The following is a 22,289-nucleotide window of genomic DNA, read 5'->3' on the forward strand; positions in this document are numbered from 1 at the left end:
GAGAGGGTCAGTGGAATTGGATGTCGTGTGGGAGGATGGATGGAGGTTCGCTCGCTCGTTCGGATGGAGGTCCAAGTCCTGGTCTAGGTCCAGGTTCAGGTCCAGGTCCCGGTCAGGTCAAGCAAGGTCCACGTCCCGTTCCTGGTCCACGTCCAGGTTAGATTCAGGCGCAGGCTCGGACTGGGAAGAATGACCAGAGCGAAGCTGAGCAGGGAAGGCTGCCGCCGTTGTTGTTATTTGTTGTCGCCGTCCTTGTCGTGGTCCTGGCAGGAACTGGACTGTACTGGAGCCAGAGAGCCGCGATGGTAGTGGAGGGGGAGGAGGACGAGGAGGGGGAAGAAGACGACAAGGTAGAGGTAGCGAAAGTAAAGGTGCAGAATGGACGTAAGTGGTGTGTTCGGAGTATTCTCTTCTGACTCTCTCTGCCTGTTGAGCGCGTCGCTTTCTCTCCTTTGCGCCGTCTCGTTTTTGTTGGAGAATAAGACTGGTGGACTGGATGAGCAAAAGCGGGCTGGAGGAGGAGGAACAGGAAGAGAGGCACCTGTGGGAGGGCGTGTGGGCCACCCAGGCTAGTCTACCTGTAGTCAAGTACAGTACGCTGCAACCTGGGTACCTTGCTTAGTATGGAGACGAGGGTTGCAGGTGCATGCGGCGAGTGGGGCCTCGCTGGAGCGTAGGAGATGACTGCTGCGAGATCTCAACCAGTGAGAGGTCCTCCGCACAGTGGCTGCTGTCTGCTCGCGCAGTGAGTGATTGAAATCGCCTTGCCTGGCTGCGAGCCGTGTGGGCAGGCGCCCAGTCAGGGACCCTAGGGACCTGACCGGCCATGTACATACAGAGGACAGCGATACACCGGTACAGTGGTACTTGGCTGGACGTACCTGCCGAGCTGGGCGGCTCCTTGCTTAAAGTAAACAATATCAACAATAACAAGAAAAAAAAAAGGCCGTAATTACACCAGTAAATACGACCAACACTCGCTGTTGTCATGCCACGCCTCTACCTAGCCCTCTGCTCAGTAGAACGAGCACAGTGCATGCGTACCTTACCACAAATTAGTAGGTAAGCATTTACCAGGTTTTCTTTACTTTTTTGCCGACCTTACAATGCAGTGAGAGCTATAGTAATAACATGGGCAGTGGTATTGATGCACTCCAAGAATCAATGCCCCTTACGTCACGCCCCATAGACGAGCAAGCATGACCAGAGCCGAGGCGGCATCCTGCTGTCGTGACTGCAAAGTACCGCTGCCGTAGCTTTCTCTTTGTTCTTTGCTCAGTTCTTTGTTCTCGTGGTGTTTTCCCTTAGCGGCTACTAAATGATGAGGCAACGTCTACAACCACTTGGGTTCGTCAGACAACCCGCGGTGACGCTAATGAGGCTCGCCGTTTATAATTCTTCCATTTAATGGGAAAACCTATTCGAACGGCCGGTAGCATGAACCACGAGGCAAACGAAAACGCCTGGTCCCTTGTCCGTGTTCGCCAGTCGTTCCCTGGCGAGACGACACCGCCACCCACTACCTTAGTCCGGTAGCTTTTGCCTCTGCGTTAACATACAAAGTGATACCGTTAGTCCCCCTACCAGTCTTTTTGACACTCCTTTCCTGCGCAGCCACAACTGTTTTTTTCCTTTGCTCTCTTACTCACCCACTCCCTTTACTACGTACTTGTAATTATTGCTTCTTTGTTTTTTCTTGCCCAAATGACCCTCTCTCTCAAAACAACCTAAATCGGGCCAGCTTTATCCACCAAACTGCCGGGGGGCAAGCTACCTTACCACTTGGATAGCAAAGCCCACTGGCGTCTCAGGTACCCTGGTCGATGGTCGAGGGATATCCTGGGAAGCCAACCCTGCGAGGAAAAGCACGAAAGACACACATACTATGTACACACACCTCGAGAAATCGATTAGTCTTAGCGCGGATCGGCTGAGACCTGCTATCTTAACCAGCCCAATGGCCAGCCACAGACCTGCGCTCTGTTGATGCTGGCTTTCCGGAGCCATTGTGCGTTTTCAAGCTAGAGTACTGAGTTGTCACCTCCAGTCCAGTCTGTCTTACCTAACCTTGCCTGGCCTTACCAACCACTCACTGGCCCTGGCTCCGCATCTCGCGAATCGCCGAAACAAGGCTATCTGTAACCAGATGGCAGGCCGAGGCTTGTAGTTGGAGCAACAGCACCGCTAAGAATCCATCTACCCGCACATGTTCTGCTTCCGCCTTTCCTTGCTTCTCTTGACCATAGATGTACAGTGGCCATGCCTGAAGAGCCTGGGGTACATCAGTATTCAGAAACGATGACCATACGGCAGAGCTTTCCAGCGAGCCTAGCGTGTACACGACAACGTAACCGATAACTTCAGTCAGTCCTGGCGGCGGTATCGTGTTTGCCCATGTACAAACAGCCGTCACTACTATAGTACTGTGTATGCTGCGGCCCTTCGTTGTGATGGGTCTTCATTATCAACCAGCCTGGTGGCGTGGGGATCCCGTCATTCCATGAATTGCATGCTTAGGTCGCCCTCGATCGTGAACGGTATTGGCTGGTCCAAGCCCGAGTACGCTTTTTTTATGCAGCACTGACAACACCCGCTTGGCTTCTGACACAGATCAAATGAGCGGCTGTCTGCCCTTCCTATAGTAACCGAACCGCCAAGTTTGCCATGTCCTGCCTCTAAGCCCCTGTCACTGTCTCTGGTTGATGCCCTCAACCCATGGGCATCCGCATATTGTTAAACCCCGGTTGACTTGCCTTATTCATTGACAACCTTTATTACAGAACCGAACACAAGGCGGCAAATATCACACGGCGACACATGTACAAGGCTAGCTCAAACTCGCGATCTACCCCCAGATCGTGGACATATCTCTCCTTGTCTTTCCGCCATCTCACCCATTGGGCGCGACTGCCCAATGTTCCGTAGTTGGTGTGAAATAGTTGGTCGTGTGAGAAAACCTCAAACCCTCACAGTTAAGACTTGTTCTGAGAGTCCCTCCTTCTAAGCTAGGCTTGTACTCACAGGGGAAAGCCCCGGAGTTTGGAGAGCCCGCCAGTCAGCTAGCAGGTCGCTACCCAGCATTGGCATGTTTTCAGGGGCGGGCTCCCCTCATCCTCTTTCCGATGGCCATAGACGATGACTTTGTGATACACCATGGGATGAAAATGGAGAAACAATGGGACTTCGCTGATAGGACGTCGTCTGAAAGTTCGACGCTTACGCACGGATTGTTCAAATTCCGCTTCTGTCTGGTAGGTCTGGGATCTGCTTAATCGGCATCTCTGCTGTTATTTTCAATCCCCTACACACCGTGTTCCTTCGGAGTAATGTGCGTCGACGCTGGCACTAAAGGGTGGTCTCCGCAGAAACAATATATTTCAAGATTTTTGTGTTCCCCGGTAGTCGCCTGGTACAAAGGATAGGACGGGCCCGATAAGCTCGCCCGGGGCTACTACTTCGTATGTAGGTATGATGTGATGTGAAAAGAACAATGGATACCTTGACCATGGTGACGAGGTCGCATGGGACGGGGGGTGTGCAGCCCTCCTTGTGGGCCACCAGCTGGCCTGTGTTTTGGGTGTAGGCATCAGTGATGGCCACAACAAATAACAAAAACAACAACACACACCCACACGAAAAATAAATAAACAAGTTACCAAACTCGTCCGTCTCACAGGTCGCATCCTGGGATGTCAATTTGGCTGGTTGTTTCTTTCTTTTTCTGCAATTAATGGAAACAGTGTCCCCTTCCTCAATATTGACCCTGGTAGTAGCGCTACAGACGATTTCCGTCTGATTTCAATGTATATGTGCGTGTCTCTACATAGCAGGGCTTCATTTAATGTATTTGGAACTCTGTTGCCATACCATGATAGACAGGTGTGGGTTATCATCGCGTGCGAGATGTTGCTGACGCCAACCAATCATGTTCATCCTGTAAGCCTTCCTCCCCGCTCAAGGAGGAGAAGAAACATGTTTCTGTCTCTGGGACACTGGCGACTAAGGAGTCGACAATCTGTCTGCGGCTTCGTGACGGTACGTTTCCGCCTCCAACCTTTTTTTCTTACCTCTCTCTCTGTGCGTGTCCTCAAGTGTCTGTACAATACTCCGTATGGCCAAGCAGGCACTTCACTTCCGTCTTTGCCATTCAAAACCGGCTTGTCCGATCTTCGACCACGCTTTCAAACCGCAACGGCGCTTGCTTAGCGACGAGGCAACAAGGGCTTAGTGTAAGAGGGAGTGGGTTCCTTCGAGAAGGACATACTGGGGCGTTACGACATGCGCCCGCCCAACTGAATTTGCATCTGCACTTGGCCTTGGGGCTACCTGCCTGTGCTCAGCTTGTTCCCCGTTCTCGTCCCGGATGATCCACCTTGGGGGACAGGAAACAGCTCGTCCAATCCCATCAGTCGCCGTTGCGAGTGCTCGTTGAGGCTCGAATTTTGGCGGATGCGTTGCGGGCCCTTGTCCGGTTTCAGCTCTCGCAGATCGTGGCCAGTAACCCTCTCATTGTACCATGCAATGGTCCCTTATTAACACAGTTAGTTTAGAAAAGGAAGTGGTACAGGAAAAGGAAAGAAAATGGAAAAGGTGGGTAAGCAAGAAGAAGAGAGAAAAAGAAGGGAGGAGCGAGATCAACAGAAGGGTCGACGACGTCCGCTGCATTGAACCACCAAACCAAAGGAACGGCCTTGGTCTCTCTGCGAAGTAAATGAACCCCGTTCTGTGGCTGGTGTAACTCGGGGTCTCGCGTCGCACTTGTGGTCATTGTATTCATCCTTTGACCATTAACTCAAAGGGAAGAGAAGGATACAATACGTGCATGGTCTGTGTTATTGCCAGGGAAGGCGCTCGTGCTGGCCCTTTTAGGTTTAGCTGATCTTTCCCAACGAGCTACTACGTAGCTGGTTTGGCGGAGTTAAGAAAAAAAAGTCACTTTCCTTGGTCAACAACCGAGCGGCGCCGGTCACTCCAGAGGACTAGAATGCGCGCTGGTTGACCCAGCCCTTAAGCGACCTGGCCGTCACCAGCTGCCAAGGCGTGGTTCGAGTGATTCCTCCATACGCCGACCGACGCTTTGTCCGGGTTTAACCAAGTAGGGCTATAGTACACTGGCATTTATGTTTGGCCCTGCAAAGCCCATTTGCCAGCCTTTATCTGAGGAGGAAAAGCACTGAATCCGTCCTGCAAGTTGTGACCCACGCTAGCCACGCAATAGATGGTGCATCGGACTTAGAACCATATCCAGGCCAGGGAGCAACAACAATTTTTGCCTTGCTCTGCTTGTGGGAAACCGGTTCAAGTTTGGAGTACGGATGTGATGGCGTTGGCATAGACATGGAGAGCAGGGAACAGGAACGATACGACAAGACAGAGTTTCGACTGAATTGGGTAACCTACTATGTATGCAACTCTGTGTTGCATGCAATGGACTAAGCCTGTGGGACTATTGTTGCAGATGATTGTAAATCGTTGTCTCCCAACCACCGCCTAGTTGAGTCGCCCAGCTGATTCTCCTGTCCTGCAGGTCGTGCAGGACTGTCTTCTCCGTCTTTGGGTTCTGAATGCTGAGCATCCACTCAAATATGCGAACCATTGTCACATGTGCTTCTTATTTGTTGATCCTACAGGTCGCCGACTTGAGTGGTCAAGTCAGACTGCTCGTCATTCTACCTTGCGGCAGACTAAACGCCCTCCGACCAAAAGATCCATTGGGTGTTGCCTTGAGCCAAGATGGAGACAATTCCGACACTCCGGTCATCTCGAATCAGAAACCCAGGATTCATTGCCGAAAGTTACCAATGACGAAATTTCGACGAACAGATTTTAGCCCCGTCTCAGAGATTTCGGGCATGGATAACTGACAACCAAGAGCTCCAATTCGACTGCTCGACTAAGAAACATCAGATTGAACAATGTGGCAGTGGCTAACCGTATACTAGAGTAAATATGAGGTTGCACCAGGGGTAAAGCTCTCGTGTCGCTTAGACACTGTCTGTTCAATCCTGTGCGGGGGAGTCAGATCCCAATGTGGCATCTCGCAACTGCCATCTCCTGGCACCTTGTTAAGATCCGGGTGGACGTCGTATTGTCCTCCCAAAGGCTAGGAAGTAGCTTCTAATCCGTGTTTCTGGTTGGCGTAGGAACCAGCTGGCTGTTTCCCGGTATCAATGTTTCGCCTGTTACCCTTAATGTAAGTGAGGCCTGTATGTGTGCAGCTGCATCGATGGCAATGTTACCAGCAGGCTGAAATGTTCTGGAGGGGAACGATACCTACGAGCCGTCGTTCCCACTTGGCTGCAGCTTCTAAAGTGGTATCCATATCCCTACCGACCGGGAAATCCCATCCTTGTTTGTAGACTTTGCTCCGCCTGAGATGACCAAAAACCGGAATTGACACCACAGCCTGGGATCCTGGGATCCTGGTATTCTGCCAAAGCAGGAAACCAAGCTCCTCCTTGCAGACGGACATTGTGAGACCTTGACGGTGTCGTTTTGGCTGCGGTTTACCACAGAGACTACTGCACCTTTCACTCTCGCCAAAATGCCTATTGCTAATTTCGATCCGAGACATCTCGGCCGTGTTATCCTATGAACTCAGTTATGGATTTTAGTGCCCGTAGCCAAGCAACAAGATGATGAGGTGAGATGAGCGGGTCCCTCCACCCAGGTAGGACAACGAGGAGTCCAAGGACACTGAGATTCTGTCTACCTGTCAAGCAACAGACGTACGAACATGTGCCATATCTAAGGTTGTGCAGCAAACACCACCACCATCGGAATAATGTCAACTGAGTGCTGGGATCCCCAGGCAGATCTTCGTTGCATGGCGCAGCATGGTGTTTGAGTAACAGCGATTTCTCCCCAACTGGCTGGGTCGTGGGCAGCGCTCAAAACACCACCAATTGATGTCAAAATCTGTTGGGCTTTCTGACTCTGGTAATTGGCCGCCACAAGCTTATTAGTTCCCTGCAAGCCGTCGCGTGCTATCCATACTGCTGACGCGATTACATGCAGACGCGCAGATTTACGACACGGTTGCCAATCCTCGTAAGCCGCCCTAACAACAGGGTACCCAGTCCAAGCCCCGATTCCTACAATAGTTCCCATTCGTTGGTGCCGATGGAGTTGAGTATTATGAACGCAGTTCAGCCAGCCTCCGTCAACTGGATCCTGGAGTTCCATCCATTTTGAGCGATGCAATCTCGGCCAAGACCGTGGCAAAGGGCTGTTGGACAATCGAAACGGCAAGCCTGGGCCTCGCCAGTCTTTCTGTCCCAGCTCAACAAAGGCTTGGTCAAAATATTGATGCTTATTATTCTGCCCATGCTCAGTAGCTAATTTCGCAGTAATACGTCGGCTTCCTCTCTAGCATCCGGCCTGCAGTGTTTCTTGGCTGTCTAGGCTGTGTTGGCCCTTGGGAGCGACTTGTAAGGGCTCTCAGCCCCGTATTGGCGTGACAGGGTGAAATGCAAATCAAAAGTCGCATACATGTCACTGAGCAAGCGGCGTTGAAGAACTAAGTGTTGGAGCATGCCCGTCAAGAACGTCTGGCAGTGTTTCATTCGTGGGAGCTTGCCAACCATACCCAGGTTCGGTGCAACGTGTCTCGAGTTTGACGAGTAGCTGACTGAGCATCTTCCTCAAAACTAAAGCCACAAGAATCGTACCAAGTACTTATTGTAATATACATTTACCAGGTGTGTTGGGCAACATGCAATCAGTTCGAAGATCACCTTCTCCAAATTGAGATGTTAAGTGTCACAGCTGTCACCTGTGTCTCTCAGAAGCTCTTACGCGTGTAATCGTTGTTTGGAAGGCAAACACAATAACAGCACCAATGTTAAATCACCCAAACCCATTTAAAGTAATGTTTCAGACATGTATAAGGCCTCAATGGGCACAAGAGCTACACAAAAGATACATAGTATTCAAACTTTTTTGAAAATCTGTTTGTATGATTGCTCACTTCCACCGCTACAGGGAAGTGGTTTCAGTCAACGACTTATAAAGAATCTCAGTATATCCATGAATAATCACCGCATTCACTTTTCATACTTCACACGAATTCGTTCGCCCTATGGTGATTTCCTGGGTGTTAATAACGACCACCACAATCCACATGAGAGGACCAAGCTCAGAGTGAATGCTAGAGATCTGCAGAGCCCAACGGTTTTGTTTCCCAACTCCCCCTCTCTTACTTCCCGGTATAGTATTCTGTGCAACATATATACTGCGTTTGTCAATAGCAGCCTGGGCCGTCATTAAAGATACTTTCATCAATCTTCCTGTTTCAATTGCCAGGTTCAAGTACATGTCTATTGTATTATGGTCGGCTGTATCAACCACATATTCGAGGATGCCCGAACAGTTTCAATTTCAATTTAAGCTGCGCGGTTAGCCAGATTGTATACTCCGGGAGGATTTCTTACCTGTAGACTGTTTGTTGTTACCTACTGCTTAACTGCAGCTACCCTTAAAAAGTCTACGTCAGAAGGAGGAGCTAGCTGATGTTCTTTATAATTACGCATAGATCCATAAAGTCCATAGTATTTCGTTCACTTCTTCTGTAGTAATAAACTATTCTAAGTAACCCTGATTGAATTGCCAATCGACCTTTTTGAGCGACCTCCAGATAGCCCTCATTAATTTGATGGGTGCTATCGTTTTGGTTGCATACTGCATTGCATTATGTAATCCGCTGTCGTTCTCTGTCAGCGGACCGATATTCTTCCTAGTGGGGTAGTTCCAGGGCACCTTCGAGTCCCACACCCTTTGAGCCTCAGTCGAAGATCGCAAACCTGAGCCAGCAGAATCGCCACTAGCCGTCGAATTCTAAGTGGCAGGTGAAGATAACTAGGCTCAGTTTTCCTGCGACCCTGTACGACAAGGGTAACTGCGGAACTAAGTTTTCGAGTCCCTTGACAAATACGTCTCGACAAATCTCTCATCACTAAGTTGTTCGGCTGTGTGAATATGGAAGCCGAAATCAGAACTGTTTTGCCCAACATCGATCCGGTGCTCTCTGAGTATTCGGTGGGCTATTTGACTCATGCATCTACAATCTGGTCTGATGAGGAGGATCAGTCTGGTCCTTCTCCTCTTGCGGAAGCTGCCTCAACCGTTACTGAGTTGCTGCTTTCTGCCTCTGGAAAATCGGACGCCAAACTTCAAGAAAAAATCGAGAAACTGGTTGAGAAATGGGTTGAAAAGTATAGTGAGGCCAACGGCGCTCAGAGAAGTGGACCTTCGGCTGTGAGGCGCCTGGACCAGACTTTCCAAGTCAGCTCGCAGCGGAACATGTCTTCGACCCTTGCAGTGGCCACTGGTGCTGTCGACCTCGAATCAGCAAATGCGCGCAAGGTTGAGTCCAAGGTTGACCGGAAGAAGCTTGAGAAAGCGGAACGGAAGATTGCCGCCAAGCAGCAGAAGAAGACGTTCAAGACGGTTGAGTATGAGGCCTCCAAGTTGCTCAACCAGCCTGAGTCCACCCAGTCATACGAAGAGTTCTACATGGCGGTCAACCCCCTCCAGATAGGTGGTGCTGGTGGCAACAAGACCAAAGACATCAAGTTGGACAACGTGGATGTTTCAATTGGTGGAAGCCGCATCCTGGCAGACACGAACTTGACGCTGGCCTATGGTCACAGATATGGTCTTGTCGGACACAACGGTGTCGGTAAATCTACTTTGCTGCGAGCCCTTTCACGCAGAGAGCTGCCAATTCCCCCTCATATTACTATTCTTCATGTCGAGCAAGAGGTAAGAACATGCCCTTAAATTCACTGAGGTACTTTCTGACATGGACCTAGCTCACGGGTGACGATACCCCTGCAATCCAAGCCGTGCTCGACGCCGATGTATGGCGAAAGGTGCTTCTCAAGGAACAGGCTGTAAGTGAAGAGCAGTTGATTCTTTCCATCTCTTGGTAATAATTATACTGACCGGACGATAGCAAATCACCCAAAAACTGGCAGATATTGAGACACAACGCGCCTCTTTGGCGGACACTTCCGCCGACGCGGCCAAGCTTGACAGAGATAGGGAGGCTCAGGACAACCGATTGGGTGACATCCAGGCCAAGCTGGCAGAGATGGAGTCCGACAAGGCCGAGTCAAGAGCCGCAAGCATTTTGGCCGGTCTCGGTTTCTCGGCCGAGCGCCAACAGTATGCCACCAAAACCTTCTCCGGTGGTTGGCGTATGCGTCTTGCGTTGGCAAGAGCGCTTTTCTGCGAGCCAGACTTGTTGCTTCTTGACGAACCGTCCAACATGTTGGACGTTCCCTCTATTGCCTTCTTGTCAAACTACCTTCAAGGGTATCCCAGTACAGTTTTGGTCGTGTCTCACGACAGAGCCTTCCTCAACGAGATTGCCACGGACATCATTCATCAACACTCCCAACGTCTCGACTACTACCGCGGTGCCAACTTCGAATCCTTCTATGCCACCCGCGAAGAGCGCAAGAAGACGGCAAAGAGAGAGTACGAGAACCAGATGGCGCAGCGAGCCCATCTCCAGGCATTCATTGACAAATTCCGTTACAATGCGGCGAAGTCTTCAGAGGCTCAGTCACGTATCAAGAAGCTTGAGAAGATGCCGGTGCTCGAGCCGCCTGAGACTGAGTACAGCGTCAAGTTCAAGTTCCCAGATGTCGAGAAGCTATCACCCCCAATTATCCAAATGACTGGAGTTACGTTTGGCTACAGCAAGGAGAACATCTTGCTGCGTAACGTTGATCTCGACGTGCAGCTAGATTCACGAATTGGTATTGTTGGGCCCAACGGAGCAGGTAAAACTACAGTGCTCAAGCTGTTGATCGGAAAGCTATCACCTACGTCCGGTCTTATTTCCCAGAACCCACGTCTTCGTGTGGGCTTCTTTGCCCAGCATCACGTTGATGCTCTGGATTTGACCATGAGCGCAGTGAGCTTCATGGCCAAGACATACCCTGGAAAGACAGACGAAGAGTACCGTAGACAACTGGGTGCCTTCGGTATCACGGGAACAACCGGTCTCCAGAAGATGGAGGTGCTATCCGGTGGTCAAAAGTCTCGTGTGGCGTTTGCCTGTCTTGCCCTGACCAACCCGCATATCCTGGTTCTCGACGAACCTTCTAACCATCTCGATATTGAGGCGATGGACGCGCTCGCCGACGCGTTGAAGGAGTTCGAGGGTGGTGTACTGATGGTGTCTCACGATGTCACAATGTTGCAAACGGTATGCACATCTCTTTGGGTATGTGATGGAGGAACTGTCGAGAAGTTCCCTGGAGATGTCCAAGCATACAAGAAGAGAATCGCAGCGCAGGCAGATGCAGCGGGTGTTGTTAAGGCCCATTAAACATTTTCAGAATAATGAGACTTTCATAGCCTGCCGTAGTCCAACTAAGTGCCTGATTTATCAGTCACTCGTCCTTAAGAGTGATCTGCTTATTAGTAGCAAAAGACCAGAAACCTGTTAGATAGTTCTCAGGTCACACCGGAGCTCATTTGGCAGCAATGGGGTCCCTTGTAATGTTGAGCTCCACACTAATTTAGCGTTTCTAGAGGGCGCTTGAGGGGAATGCCGAGCAATACGATTCGTCGGAGGCCAGTCTCTATGTGGACATTGACTTCTTGTGAGAGGCGTGCCTGCGCTCTTTAGTTCTGCCCCCTACGAAATACCCCTCAAGAACTGGTAGATGGCTATATGACTACTCTTTGCAACTTGATAATCCTCAGGCTGGGATGGAAGAGCAAAGCACTGATGATTGAGAACCCTGAAGAGACGAAAATCAGTCAATACAGGGACTAGAAAGTACGTGCTTGCCAGTGCTGCCACCTCACATCCAATGACCCCACAGTCAATTGGTCTCTGGCGGGTGCCTTGCACTAGACCATGCCCAATCGGGGCCGTGCACGGGCCTAGACAGTAAACAAGCGAGCTGCACCCCTTCCCTTCTGGCCTCGTTGGTCTGGTGTCCAATCCGTGGCGGTGAACAAAATCACATCCACCTGCAAACAAAAATCAACAACCTCTCCCCCTACCTAACCTCTCGACCTCATCCACCCTCCAGCAACTACGTCTGTCTTGAAGCTTCGCGTAGCTCTCAAGCACCTCCATTTCACTCAAATTTGGCCCTGCTAAGACCAAGAGCTTCCCATCCTCCAAAATGCGTGAGATTGTAAGTCGTTCTCTCCTCACAAGGAAAAAAAAAGCACATCTCTGCGACGCGTCGGACCACGTTTATCGGCCTTGCCCCTGAACCGTACCCCGCCGATATTCCACCCAACTTGGACCTCACCGACCAAGATACATCTCGGTCATCGACTGCTTCTACCTCTGTCACTTTTGCTAACATCAACCTTTCTATTCTATAGGTTCACTTGCAGACCGGCCAGTGCGTAAGTAGATTCCCATCTCAACCCGACGAGCTAGATGCGGGGCTAACTTGTTGAACAGGGTAACCAGATTGGTGCTGCCTTCTGGTGCGTATCCCGAACGCCGAAGACTCGGTTATATCAACCTCCAAAGAGTCATGAAGATTAACAATCGAACAGGCAGAACATCTCTGGCGAGCATGGCCTCGACAGCAACGGTGTGTATGTAATCAATTCCTACTCTGGCCACGTCGGAGTTGACCGCTAAATTCATCAAACAGTTACAATGGAACCTCGGAGCTCCAGCTTGAGCGCATGAGCGTCTACTTCAACGAAGTTTGTTATCCTACAGTCCCACGCGTTTTAAGACAAGCATATTGACGAATACTGACCTTCGCTCCTTCGCAGGCCTCCGGCAACAAGTACGTACCCCGTGCCGTCCTCGTCGATTTGGAGCCCGGTACCATGGACGCCGTCCGCGCCGGTCCCTTCGGACAGCTCTTCCGCCCCGACAACTTCGTTTTCGGCCAGTCCGGTGCTGGCAACAACTGGGCCAAGGGTCATTACACTGAGGGAGCTGAACTCGTCGACCAGGTTCTCGACGTCGTTCGTCGTGAGGCTGAGGGCTGCGACTGCCTCCAGGGCTTCCAGATCACCCACTCCCTCGGTGGTGGTACTGGTGCCGGTATGGGTACCCTGCTGATCTCCAAGATCCGCGAGGAATTCCCCGACCGTATGATGGCCACCTTCTCTGTTGTCCCCTCTCCCAAGGTTTCCGACACCGTCGTTGAGCCCTACAACGCCACCCTTTCCGTCCACCAGCTTGTCGAGAACTCTGACGAGACCTTCTGCATTGACAACGAGGCTCTGTACGACATTTGCATGCGTACTCTCAAGCTGTCCAACCCCTCTTACGGCGACCTGAACCACCTGGTCTCTGCCGTTATGTCCGGTGTCACCACCTGCCTGCGTTTCCCTGGTCAGCTTAACTCTGACCTGCGCAAGCTGGCTGTTAACATGGTTCCTTTCCCCCGTCTTCACTTCTTCATGGTCGGCTTCGCCCCCTTGACCAGCCGTGGTGCCCACTCCTTCCGCGCTGTTAGCGTTCCCGAACTCACCCAGCAGATGTTCGACCCCAAGAACATGATGGCTGCTTCTGACTTCCGCAACGGTCGCTACCTGACCTGCTCTGCCATCTTGTATGTATAAACAAACTCACCCTTTGGAGCCCTCTGCTGACCCTTTATCTTTTAGCCGTGGTAAGGTCGCCATGAAGGATGTTGAGGACCAGATGCGCAACGTCCAGAACAAGAACTCTTCCTACTTCGTTGAGTGGATCCCGAACAACGTCCAGACCGCCCTTTGCTCCATTCCTCCCCGCGGCCTCAAGATGTCCTCCACCTTTGTTGGCAACTCCACTGCCATCCAGGAGCTCTTCAAGCGTGTCGGTGAGCAGTTCACTGCCATGTTCCGTCGCAAGGCTTTCTTGCATTGGTACACTGGCGAGGGTATGGACGAGATGGAGTTCACTGAGGCTGAGTCCAACATGAACGATTTGGTCTCTGAGTACCAGCAGTACCAGGATGCTGGCGTTGATGAGGAGGAGGAGGAGTACGAGGAGGATGCTCCCCTTGAGGAGGAGGTCTAAGCGCATCTCTATTATCACTTTGAGCTTGCTTCATAACCTCGACACCCGCCAATCGTACTCCATCAATGGTGGATTTTCGCTTCACGAATCCGGTTACTTGCCGGAAATGGGCTTCTAGATATACCTCTTAGTAGTACGCCTGACGTATCAATCGAGTACGATGAATCACAGATTTACTCTGTATCAAATATTGAATGGATAGTAAAAACGCCTTTAAAAAGCGTCTTTTGTGAAACGTAAACCATTCTTGCCGTTTCCTGAAAAGAAGAATGCTAGTGTTGAAAGCATTGGATTGGCGGCGAGTACTTTCAGATCAACAGAGGCCAATCGGGAAGACCCGCAAAGTGGGTAATCTTGGATGACTAAGGCGTGGAAAAGTTCCTGAAGGTCCTTACTTCCATCAGTCGAGCAACACACACGCGCGTATTGGGAGGCAGCTCTCCATTCGATGACCATAATGCTTGCTTCCAGCCGAGGAACGGCACTGAGGCAGGCTTTAGCCTCCTCGCCGGCTACGACGATACCTGCCTTTCTGGCACCGGCCTCGCAACCTTTGCCCCGACGTTTATTTTCCTCGACACCGACGCGACCATCGAAGCTCGGCCGGACGCCCCTCTCGATCCCGCCAGGCGTGGAGGTGCTAGTTGGCGAGCCAAAGCTGAAGAAAGACCCTACAAGCTACTTAAAAGTTTACAAGAGAACGGTTTCCGTCACGGGACCTCTGGGTTCGTCACGGCTATAGCCTCTTGGGTATCAGAGCTTGTGGAGGATGATGCTAACTTTGCGCGGTGTAGGCAAGCTAGATCTTGAAATCGAACCGTTTGTGAAAATTGAACAAGATGCTGAATCCAAGAGCGCAATTCTCTCAGTCGAAGACTCCAACGTTAAGGAGCAGCGCGAGATGTGGGGTGAGTTATACCCGTTCCTCCCTTTCATCGTTCCCTCTAGCAAGCCGATTCCTCGTTTCTTCGTCTTCTCGGATGCTCCAGCAACAAATTGACTGATACTTGGCGTCTCTTCACAGGTACTACTTGGGCTTATCTCCAACGATACATCATGGGTGTCTCTGAGGGTCACACAGCCCTTCTCCGCCTAGTTGGTATCGGCTACCGTGCGTCCGTCGAACAACGCGGCGGCAAGGAGGAATATCCTGGCCAGAAGTTTCTCTGTCTGAAGCTTGGCTTTACGCACCCCATTGAGATGGGAATTCCTGAAGGCGTCAAGGTCACCGCGGCGTCGCCGACACGTATCTTGCTCGAGGGCATCGACCGAGAGACAATCATGAGTTTTGCAGGACGGGTTAGGAAGTGGCGGCCACCTGAGCCGTACAAGGGCAAAGGCGTCTTCATCAACGATCAAACGATCAAGCTGAAGCAGAAGAAGATCAAATAAGTGGTGGTATACGGAGTGGGTACTTTGTGGTATCATTGTAACTACCACTGCGACATTGCTACTACAACCGTGGTCTATTTCGGACGATTGGGGAGCCGGAAGGCTGTGTATAGCTGTATATCACTGTACGGACTGGGGAAGACACATTGTACACTATTTATTCTGCAAGTTCTGGAAGAGAAAACTCAAAAAAGATATTCACCCCCATCTAGCTTGATTTCTGGCTCAACACCTCCTGGACAACCTTCAAAACATCGCCGTGCACGGCGGCCGGGGCGGCAATAACGCCCTTGTTATTCGCCAATGTCCGGCCAACAGTGAAGTCCAATCTCTTGCCTTGGATATCCGTCACTTGGCCACCGGCTTCGCGCACAATAAGATCACCAGCCGCATGATCCCAGATCTTCTCCTGGTACGTCGCCTTAACGGGCAGACGCAGGTAGATATCTCCGGCACCACGGGCGATGGAGCCGTACTTGCTCTGGCTGTCCATACGCACACTGGGCTTGGTGATGCCCAGCTTGGCGGCGATCTGAGCCTGGTCGTCGTGGGCACTATGGCCGGCCTCAACGCTCTCACAAAAGGTAGCAGCCGACATCTCGGAAATGGGCTTCATAGAGATAGGTGCGCCGTTGGCAATGGCGCCGGTTTGCAGAGGGCGTGAGGTAGCACCTTGGCCCTGGACAGCAGAAAAGATGACGCCGTAGCCTGTGTTGTCGGTAGCATTGGAGCCAATGTCTGCAGTAAGGGGCGCCTTGTCGTCGACGGGGAGGTTGGGGCATCCCAGCACACCGACCTTGACGTCGCCGTCAACCATGAGGGCAAGGCAAACGGCGTACTGACCGCCACGCAGGAAGCCCTTTGTGCCGTCAATAGGGTCAATTGCCCAAATGCGACCCTTCGCGCCGCCCTTGCTGTTTCCACGATCAATGAGGTCAAGCATGCTCTCGGCACTTTCAATAGAGCCGCCTAGCAGAGCCTCGGCCTGCGCATCCTCAAGCTTGGTGGTGCGGACGAGGTCCCATATCTGATCCCGGAGGCCGCCATCGGAGCGCAGCTGAGCGGCCTCCTCCTCGGCAACGATTTCGTCCTGGGGAAAGTGATGGCGGAGAGCAGCAATTATGAGGGCTTGCGCTCCGAAGTCACCGATGGTGACGGGGGACTTGTCGTTCTTGTCGACAGTGCCCTTGGCTTTCTCGTGGAAGACGCGCTTCGTGAGGATGGCGGCACGCTGAACGGCCAGCTGGGCAACTTCGAGCTCCTTGGCATACGAAGACATGGTGGGTATCGTGGTCTTTGTGGTTTTCGAGAAGAATGGGGCTCGAGAGGAAAGACTCGCAGGAAGGGCGAAGTGGTTCGAAAGGAGTGAGAGCCGGGGAAAGGCTCGTAAAGACAGGATGGCCAGCGTCACAATAATGAAGGAGGAGAAAAGGAGGAAAGAAACGGATGTGAGTTTGGTCTTCTGTCTGATCTTTTGTGGCTCAGTCTTGAGGGGCATAGGACTCTAAGAGGAGACCAAATTCGGCAGCGGAGCTGGGATGTGTATGAGGCAGCTTTTTAGTCTGGCTAAACAGGAGGGACAACCTGATACGTCATGGGAGTGTATCGCAGTGGGCTGGAATGCAATTGTGGGCGCACAACAACCCGCATTCAAAGGCGCAGACTTTGCCTTCCATGTACCTATCAGAATGAGAAAAAGCAGTTCTTTACCTTCCCGGTCCTCCACTTGGTGGTGGATGCGTTAGAAGAGTGGGAAAAAGCCTGACTCGGAGAGGGGACGGATGGTAGCTTGTAGAGATCTGTTGGAGCTTGAGGTCCTGAGGGAGGGGTATCTTTGCTGTAGTGAAGAAAACCCCTCCATCTGTGCCCACTCCTCCCGGTGCCGGTGCGGGGGCCAAAACGTCCCCCTAGAACGAGTTTTTCTGTAAGCTGGCGCCAGTGAGGTCCCGTACTTAACTAAAGTTGCTAGATAGCGACAGGGATCTGCAAGCACAGGCCCGGTCAATTGAATGTGAGCTCTAAGGTGCGCCAGACCCTGACCTTGACTTTCAGTTATCCTCTTTATGTCCAGAGCCTCCAGAAATTTCGTGCTTCGATCATTGTAGCAGCAATACTATTATCACCACCACCACCACCACCACCAACATCGCAACCTACGCTACCTAACATCCGCAATCAGCCTTATATTCATCAACCACCAGAAACAAAATGACTGCCGCCCCGCGCCTCCGCTCCCTCTATCGATCCCTCCTGCGCGAGCTCCCGCCGCGGCCCGTCCTTGCCCGCGAGCGCTCACCCCTTCACAACCGTCTTCGCACCAGCTTCGCCAAGGCTGGTAGCAACCCGCGAGGCGAAGCCGATGCCGCAGAGGCTGAGCAGTTTGCTGCGTATCTCCGCGCTCAGCGTACCTACGTCACCCTGCTGGAACGCTACAACCCCGGGATGAACATGGACGAGGAGGAGCGCGTGCGTCTCACAGCCCGCCGTGTCGGCATGGATCTGCCCGTCGAGTTTAAGAACCAAAAATAAGAGGCCATGAACAAGAAGCTGAGGATTTCCGCGGATGTATCGACTTGTCGACACAAGAAAGAGAACAAGAAAGAAAAACGTGGCATTAGAGACGCATTCGATTCGGACAAATATGTATTGTCCGACAACACAAAGCCTCAGCCTTGACAGCACTGTACCCTCTTAAATTGGTGGAGAGGCCTAAACATCACAAAACAGTCTTCATGGAGCAAAAGGCTTGCACTTGAAATTGAAATAATTCAGAGAAGATGTGGCCTTATTGTACGTATATGTATAACACATGTGGCGGGCGTTTGGATGGAACACATGATTTTCAGCTCAACTCCAGAAGTCATACAACTGGATAGATATGCCAAACGAGTAAAGGGGGAAATACCAACCATTGATTTGTTATGACAGATTTTTTCGTTCGTCTGGAAATTTTCCACGGCAGTATTTCATCTCTTCCTGATAACTTTGACTAGTCCCTAGACCTATCTGATATCTGGTAGTGTGAATTATGTACAAGAATACTAGTAATAAAGAGTCGTTAAATGCGTGTTGGGGTATCATTGTCTCTGAAATTGTGACAACAATGTTCATAAGTCTATCGTCCAATTTCATGGCTGGTTGTCTGCTGTTAGACGCTGCCTACGCCACCTTCTTCCAACGTTTCATCCCAACCTCCTGTTTGTAGGAGATACTCTCCCAGCATCTGCTTAACACTCTTGATGTTCTCGCCCAAGGCACTGTTCCACTGATCCTGTACAACACGTACCTTCTCTTTTAAATCGTCGGTCAATATCTGGCCTTCTTCTCGGCGCAAACGTTGGGCACGTGCCTCACACTCTTCCGAGCTGTATTCTCGACCTTCTCCATCTTCAACCTCGCTCTGTACAACTTTTGCCTTGGCGTGCGTTACAGCTTCCTTTACTTCATGTAATAGGCAAAGCAGGTTTGTTTGCGATTCAATAAACTGATAGGTGCTTTTCTCTGTGTGAAGGAGAAGGCTGAAGAGATACTGCAGCGGATGTGTACAGTATGAAGGATTCTCTTCGTACTCAATTGTTGGGATCTGAATGTTGAAATCGTCTAGGCTTGGCGGTATCTTCTCCAATAAACGGCGCAGTGGTGGCGCAATATCCCAGAAGGCCGATAACTGTACCTCGACACCGCGCATAACGGTCTGCTCAACAACGGCCTGAAATTCTTGCACACGGGCCAGCACCTCGTGGGCGAATGCCAGCTGACGTTTAGCGGCGTCTTCGGCGAAGAACGCTTCGGCGTTTTGGAGCTTCTCTTGATTACCAGCTAGCCGGTACGGTGTCAGTACAACGTCCCGGTATCGGTTGTTGCGGTCGGTGAGTATGTCGTAGATTGCCCTATGTAAGGTTTCCCTGGCTTCAAAAATCCATTTCAGGAGCGTCAGCTTTTCGAGGAGCTCAGGCTTGTCGTCGCCTTCTTCCTGGGGCATGTCCGCTGCACTGGAGACGTCGTCAAAGAGGCCGCTTGCCAACTTGTCAAACAATGCTGTTGCCTTTGTGATACGGCCAGTGACTAAGTCATTCAAAGGCATGACGACCTGGGCTTGAAACTGCTCGAATTCCGTCCTTCCAAGCTCCTTGAGTTTGTCCTTCTCAGCTACCATTGAATCTTGCTCGATAGCAGACGCCTCTGCGAATGTCATGTTGCCCACATTAACCTCCTGTTGAAGGTTGGATCGCAAGGCCTGTCGCCGTTCAGCTGCAGCCTTGGTAGCCTCCTCACGCTTCTTGTTGCTGGTAATCTGAAATCTGTCCTTTGTGGCTCCAATTTCTGCAAGGTCACTGATCTGACGTACAGCCGTCCTCATCTCTGTAAGTTCAGGGTGACTATTATTGACTGCCGGATGATGGCGTGGAAATGGGGGCGGAAGAGTGACCAGACGGGATATGTCTAAATGGGCAGGATTAGGTGTTGTTGGAGAGCCCGAGGAAGCGAGGGATTGTGCAGAATAGCGTAGGGGCTGCGGTGTAGATTCTGGTTCTGGCTCATGCCAACCGGTTTTCTCTGGGGGGTACTCGCTCGAGCACCGACCATCGCTAGGGTTCTCGAGTGTTTGGGGGCTGTCCATCCATTGAAGAGCCTCTCGAGCCTCCTTTGGCACCCCCATATACTTAGATTCTCTCTTGGATCTTTCAATCAATTTGCCTCCTGTTCCAGATGAATCGGCCTCCCACCATCTACTTGATGGGCGGCCCCGGGAGTCTGCCTCATCAAGCTTGTCGCTTACGCTCATACTCAAAATTGGGGAGAGAGACGGCATATAGTTTGAGGTCCAGTTCCCATTATTTGGCGGCCCACCCACAGGGGAAATCGGGATGTTTGCCGACGCGGGAGCAGAGCTAGATTCCCCCGGGCTTTCGCGGTAAACTGAGGTCAGCGATCCACGATGAGATCGGGTAGGCTCAGATGACTGAGGCGTCCACTCGGCCTGCGACGCTCCGGATTCCCGCCTGGTTACCATGGGGCGAAATATGTCTCTCGTAAGATCGAAAATTTCCGAACCCATAGCACCGATAGCTGAAGAGTACCGTTCCCGCCTAATTCTAGATTCGCTAACTATGAAATCGGCAAACAACCGCACCCGATCAGCATCTGTTGCCGCCGTCGACTCTTTAACAGCAAATGCTTGGAATCTTTCAATTGTCTCGTGACAGAATCTTTCGGCTGTTTGTGTGATAACAGTGTGTTTTGTTCCTGAAATGGATGCTGACGATGGTCCTTCTGCCGGTGTCGTAGACCTGAACCTTGTTTGGGAACTGGAAGCTGACCGTGTCTGGAGCGGTGGTGTAGGTAGCGCTTTGGGCACCACATTAGGCGATCCTTCTATCATCGAGGTCCCCTTCGCAGGATGTGGTGAGAAAGGGGGTGTTGCAGTTTCAATGCGAGGGCGCTGAATTGAGGCAGAGGCCCGTGGAGTCGTTGAATGCTCATCAGTTCGGGGTGTATCGTCCGCAGTTCTACCCCCGCTTCTCGGTGTCGACTTGTTGATCGTCAGCTTGCGAGAAAGTGTGTTCTCGCTGGGGACCATTATATCGCTGAGTTGAGCGGGATTGATGGTTCCATCTATTGAGTTATGGTGCAGACTATATCTGTTGCGGCTTTCTGCACGGCGTTGAACGATGGTTTTGTCATGACGGACTGCCCTTGCGCGGCTGAGACTCCCAGAGCTTAAAGTTGCGGAGCTACTTGATTCTCCTGTTTGAACAGAGCTTGCGGCACTGGAAGTATCGATAGTCAGGCCCGGGGAGCCTCTGCCTGGGGGAGAGCGAGCAGTCTGTTCGGGTTGATCAACCCAGTTGGCTGGAGTAGGAGGTACCGGCCCCAAAGCTGTCACTCCACTCGGCGGAGGTCGCCGTGTAGGCGGTGATGCCATGGGCGTGCTTGTCCTATGCATGCTTTGGAGACTTTGGGATCTGGATGAAGCGGGCGGTGGGCCAGGAGGTGGGGGTGGAAGCGGCATACCGGGTTCCCACCTGGTTTGTGACGCTGAACGTGAGCGGGCCGACGTTGGCGTCTCAATTGCACTGGCAGAAGCGGCTCGTCGAGCACCAGGAGGGCCTTGAGAAGAACCAGAATCGTTCCGTTGTGGCAATGGATGTGGGATCTGGATCTGAAGAGGACCCGGCCGTGATATCGGAACAGGTGGTACTGGATCAGGAGGGCTAGAATCATGATGTTCTCGACTCCTTCTCAGCGAGTGAAGGCCGAAACGCCTCTCTCTCGAGCTTGTTCTACCGTTAGTTCCTGGCGGGGGAGGAAACGATGTATTGGCCACGGGCTCGGGAGAAGGCCTATGTATATTCGTTGGAGGGATGCGTGCCGCCGATGTGTTGGCCGTTGGTGGCGACTCAAACATGCCGCTTTGTGGTCGCTGGCTCCGCGGTGGACTGTATGGAGGTGGAGGAAGTGGTGATCCTACGGAAACTCTTTAGTAAGGGAACCCTAATCAGGCTAGAGCAAGCGCATTACTCTGTTCTGGATATTGGCGAGGCTGCTCAGCACCAGCAGTGGGCGAGGCAATCCATTCCTGTGGGTTGTAAGGTTGAATTGAGCTTCCAGGAGTATGAGCAGAGTTAAGGTGTACCGACGACACGGAAGACAGCGGGGTGTTGATTTGGCTATGATAGGGACCCAATGACTGTGTTAATAATGGGTTGAGTCCCTGTCGTAACCGAGCCGGATCACGAGGGTTACTCATTGTCAGCTAGGATCGAGACGAGGGATAGTTTGAGCGACGGCTAAAGGAGAATGAAAAAAGCGGCGCAGAGAGACACCAAAAAGACGCAGAGGCCGTGGATGTAGCTGTAGTTGATTTCCTCGTCGGCACCGAACAACC

At 51.7% G+C, this 22,289-nt stretch overlaps 6 protein-coding genes across 6 annotated transcripts; 4 read left to right on the forward strand and 2 right to left on the reverse strand.

Moving 5' to 3' along the window:
• Positions 1-8,976: 8,976 nt before the first annotated feature.
• CTRU02_211047 (translation initiation regulator) lies at positions 8,977-11,341 on the forward strand (the record flags this gene model as incomplete). Its single annotated transcript, XM_036720072.1, has 3 exons — positions 8,977-9,762; positions 9,813-9,893; positions 9,956-11,341. The coding sequence occupies 3 exons, from the start codon at positions 8,977-8,979 to the stop codon at positions 11,339-11,341; spliced, it is 2,253 nt and encodes a 750-aa protein (XP_036587815.1).
• An 811-nt stretch (positions 11,342-12,152) lies between these two features.
• On the forward strand, positions 12,153-14,008 carry CTRU02_211048 (tubulin/FtsZ family protein; the record flags this gene model as incomplete). The annotated part of the gene is made up of 7 exons (XM_070205568.1): positions 12,153-12,164; positions 12,361-12,384; positions 12,443-12,468; positions 12,541-12,582; positions 12,642-12,696; positions 12,769-13,559; positions 13,615-14,008. 7 exons carry the CDS (start codon positions 12,153-12,155, stop codon positions 14,006-14,008), a joined length of 1,344 nt encoding a protein of 447 aa, XP_070060811.1.
• A 448-nt stretch (positions 14,009-14,456) lies between these two features.
• CTRU02_211049 (mitochondrial 54S ribosomal protein uL6m) lies at positions 14,457-15,400 on the forward strand (the record flags this gene model as incomplete). The annotated part of the gene is made up of 3 exons (XM_036720073.1): positions 14,457-14,733; positions 14,803-14,916; positions 15,033-15,400. The coding sequence occupies 3 exons, from the start codon at positions 14,457-14,459 to the stop codon at positions 15,398-15,400; spliced, it is 759 nt and encodes a 252-aa protein (XP_036587816.1).
• Positions 15,401-15,608: 208 nt separating this feature from the next.
• On the reverse strand, positions 15,609-16,898 carry CTRU02_211050 (3',5'-bisphosphate nucleotidase; the record flags this gene model as incomplete). The annotated part of the gene is made up of 1 exon (XM_036720074.1): positions 15,609-16,898. One exon carries the CDS (start codon positions 16,896-16,898, stop codon positions 15,609-15,611), a length of 1,290 nt encoding a protein of 429 aa, XP_036587817.1.
• A 710-nt stretch (positions 16,899-17,608) lies between these two features.
• CTRU02_211052 (FMC1 protein family) lies at positions 17,609-17,929 on the forward strand (the record flags this gene model as incomplete). Its single annotated transcript, XM_036720076.1, has 1 exon — positions 17,609-17,929. The coding sequence occupies one exon, from the start codon at positions 17,609-17,611 to the stop codon at positions 17,927-17,929; it is 321 nt and encodes a 106-aa protein (XP_036587818.1).
• A 619-nt stretch (positions 17,930-18,548) lies between these two features.
• Positions 18,549-22,151, reverse strand: CTRU02_211051 (uncharacterized protein; the record flags this gene model as incomplete). Its single annotated transcript, XM_036720075.1, has 2 exons — positions 18,549-21,868; positions 21,923-22,151. 2 exons carry the CDS (start codon positions 22,149-22,151, stop codon positions 18,549-18,551), a joined length of 3,549 nt encoding a protein of 1,182 aa, XP_036587819.1.
• Between the last annotated feature and the right edge of the window lie 138 nt (positions 22,152-22,289).

The sequence above is a fragment of the Colletotrichum truncatum genome (genome assembly GCF_014235925.2).
Source record: "Colletotrichum truncatum strain CMES1059 chromosome Unknown Contig_0007, whole genome shotgun sequence".
Taxonomy (NCBI): domain Eukaryota; kingdom Fungi; phylum Ascomycota; class Sordariomycetes; order Glomerellales; family Glomerellaceae; genus Colletotrichum; species Colletotrichum truncatum.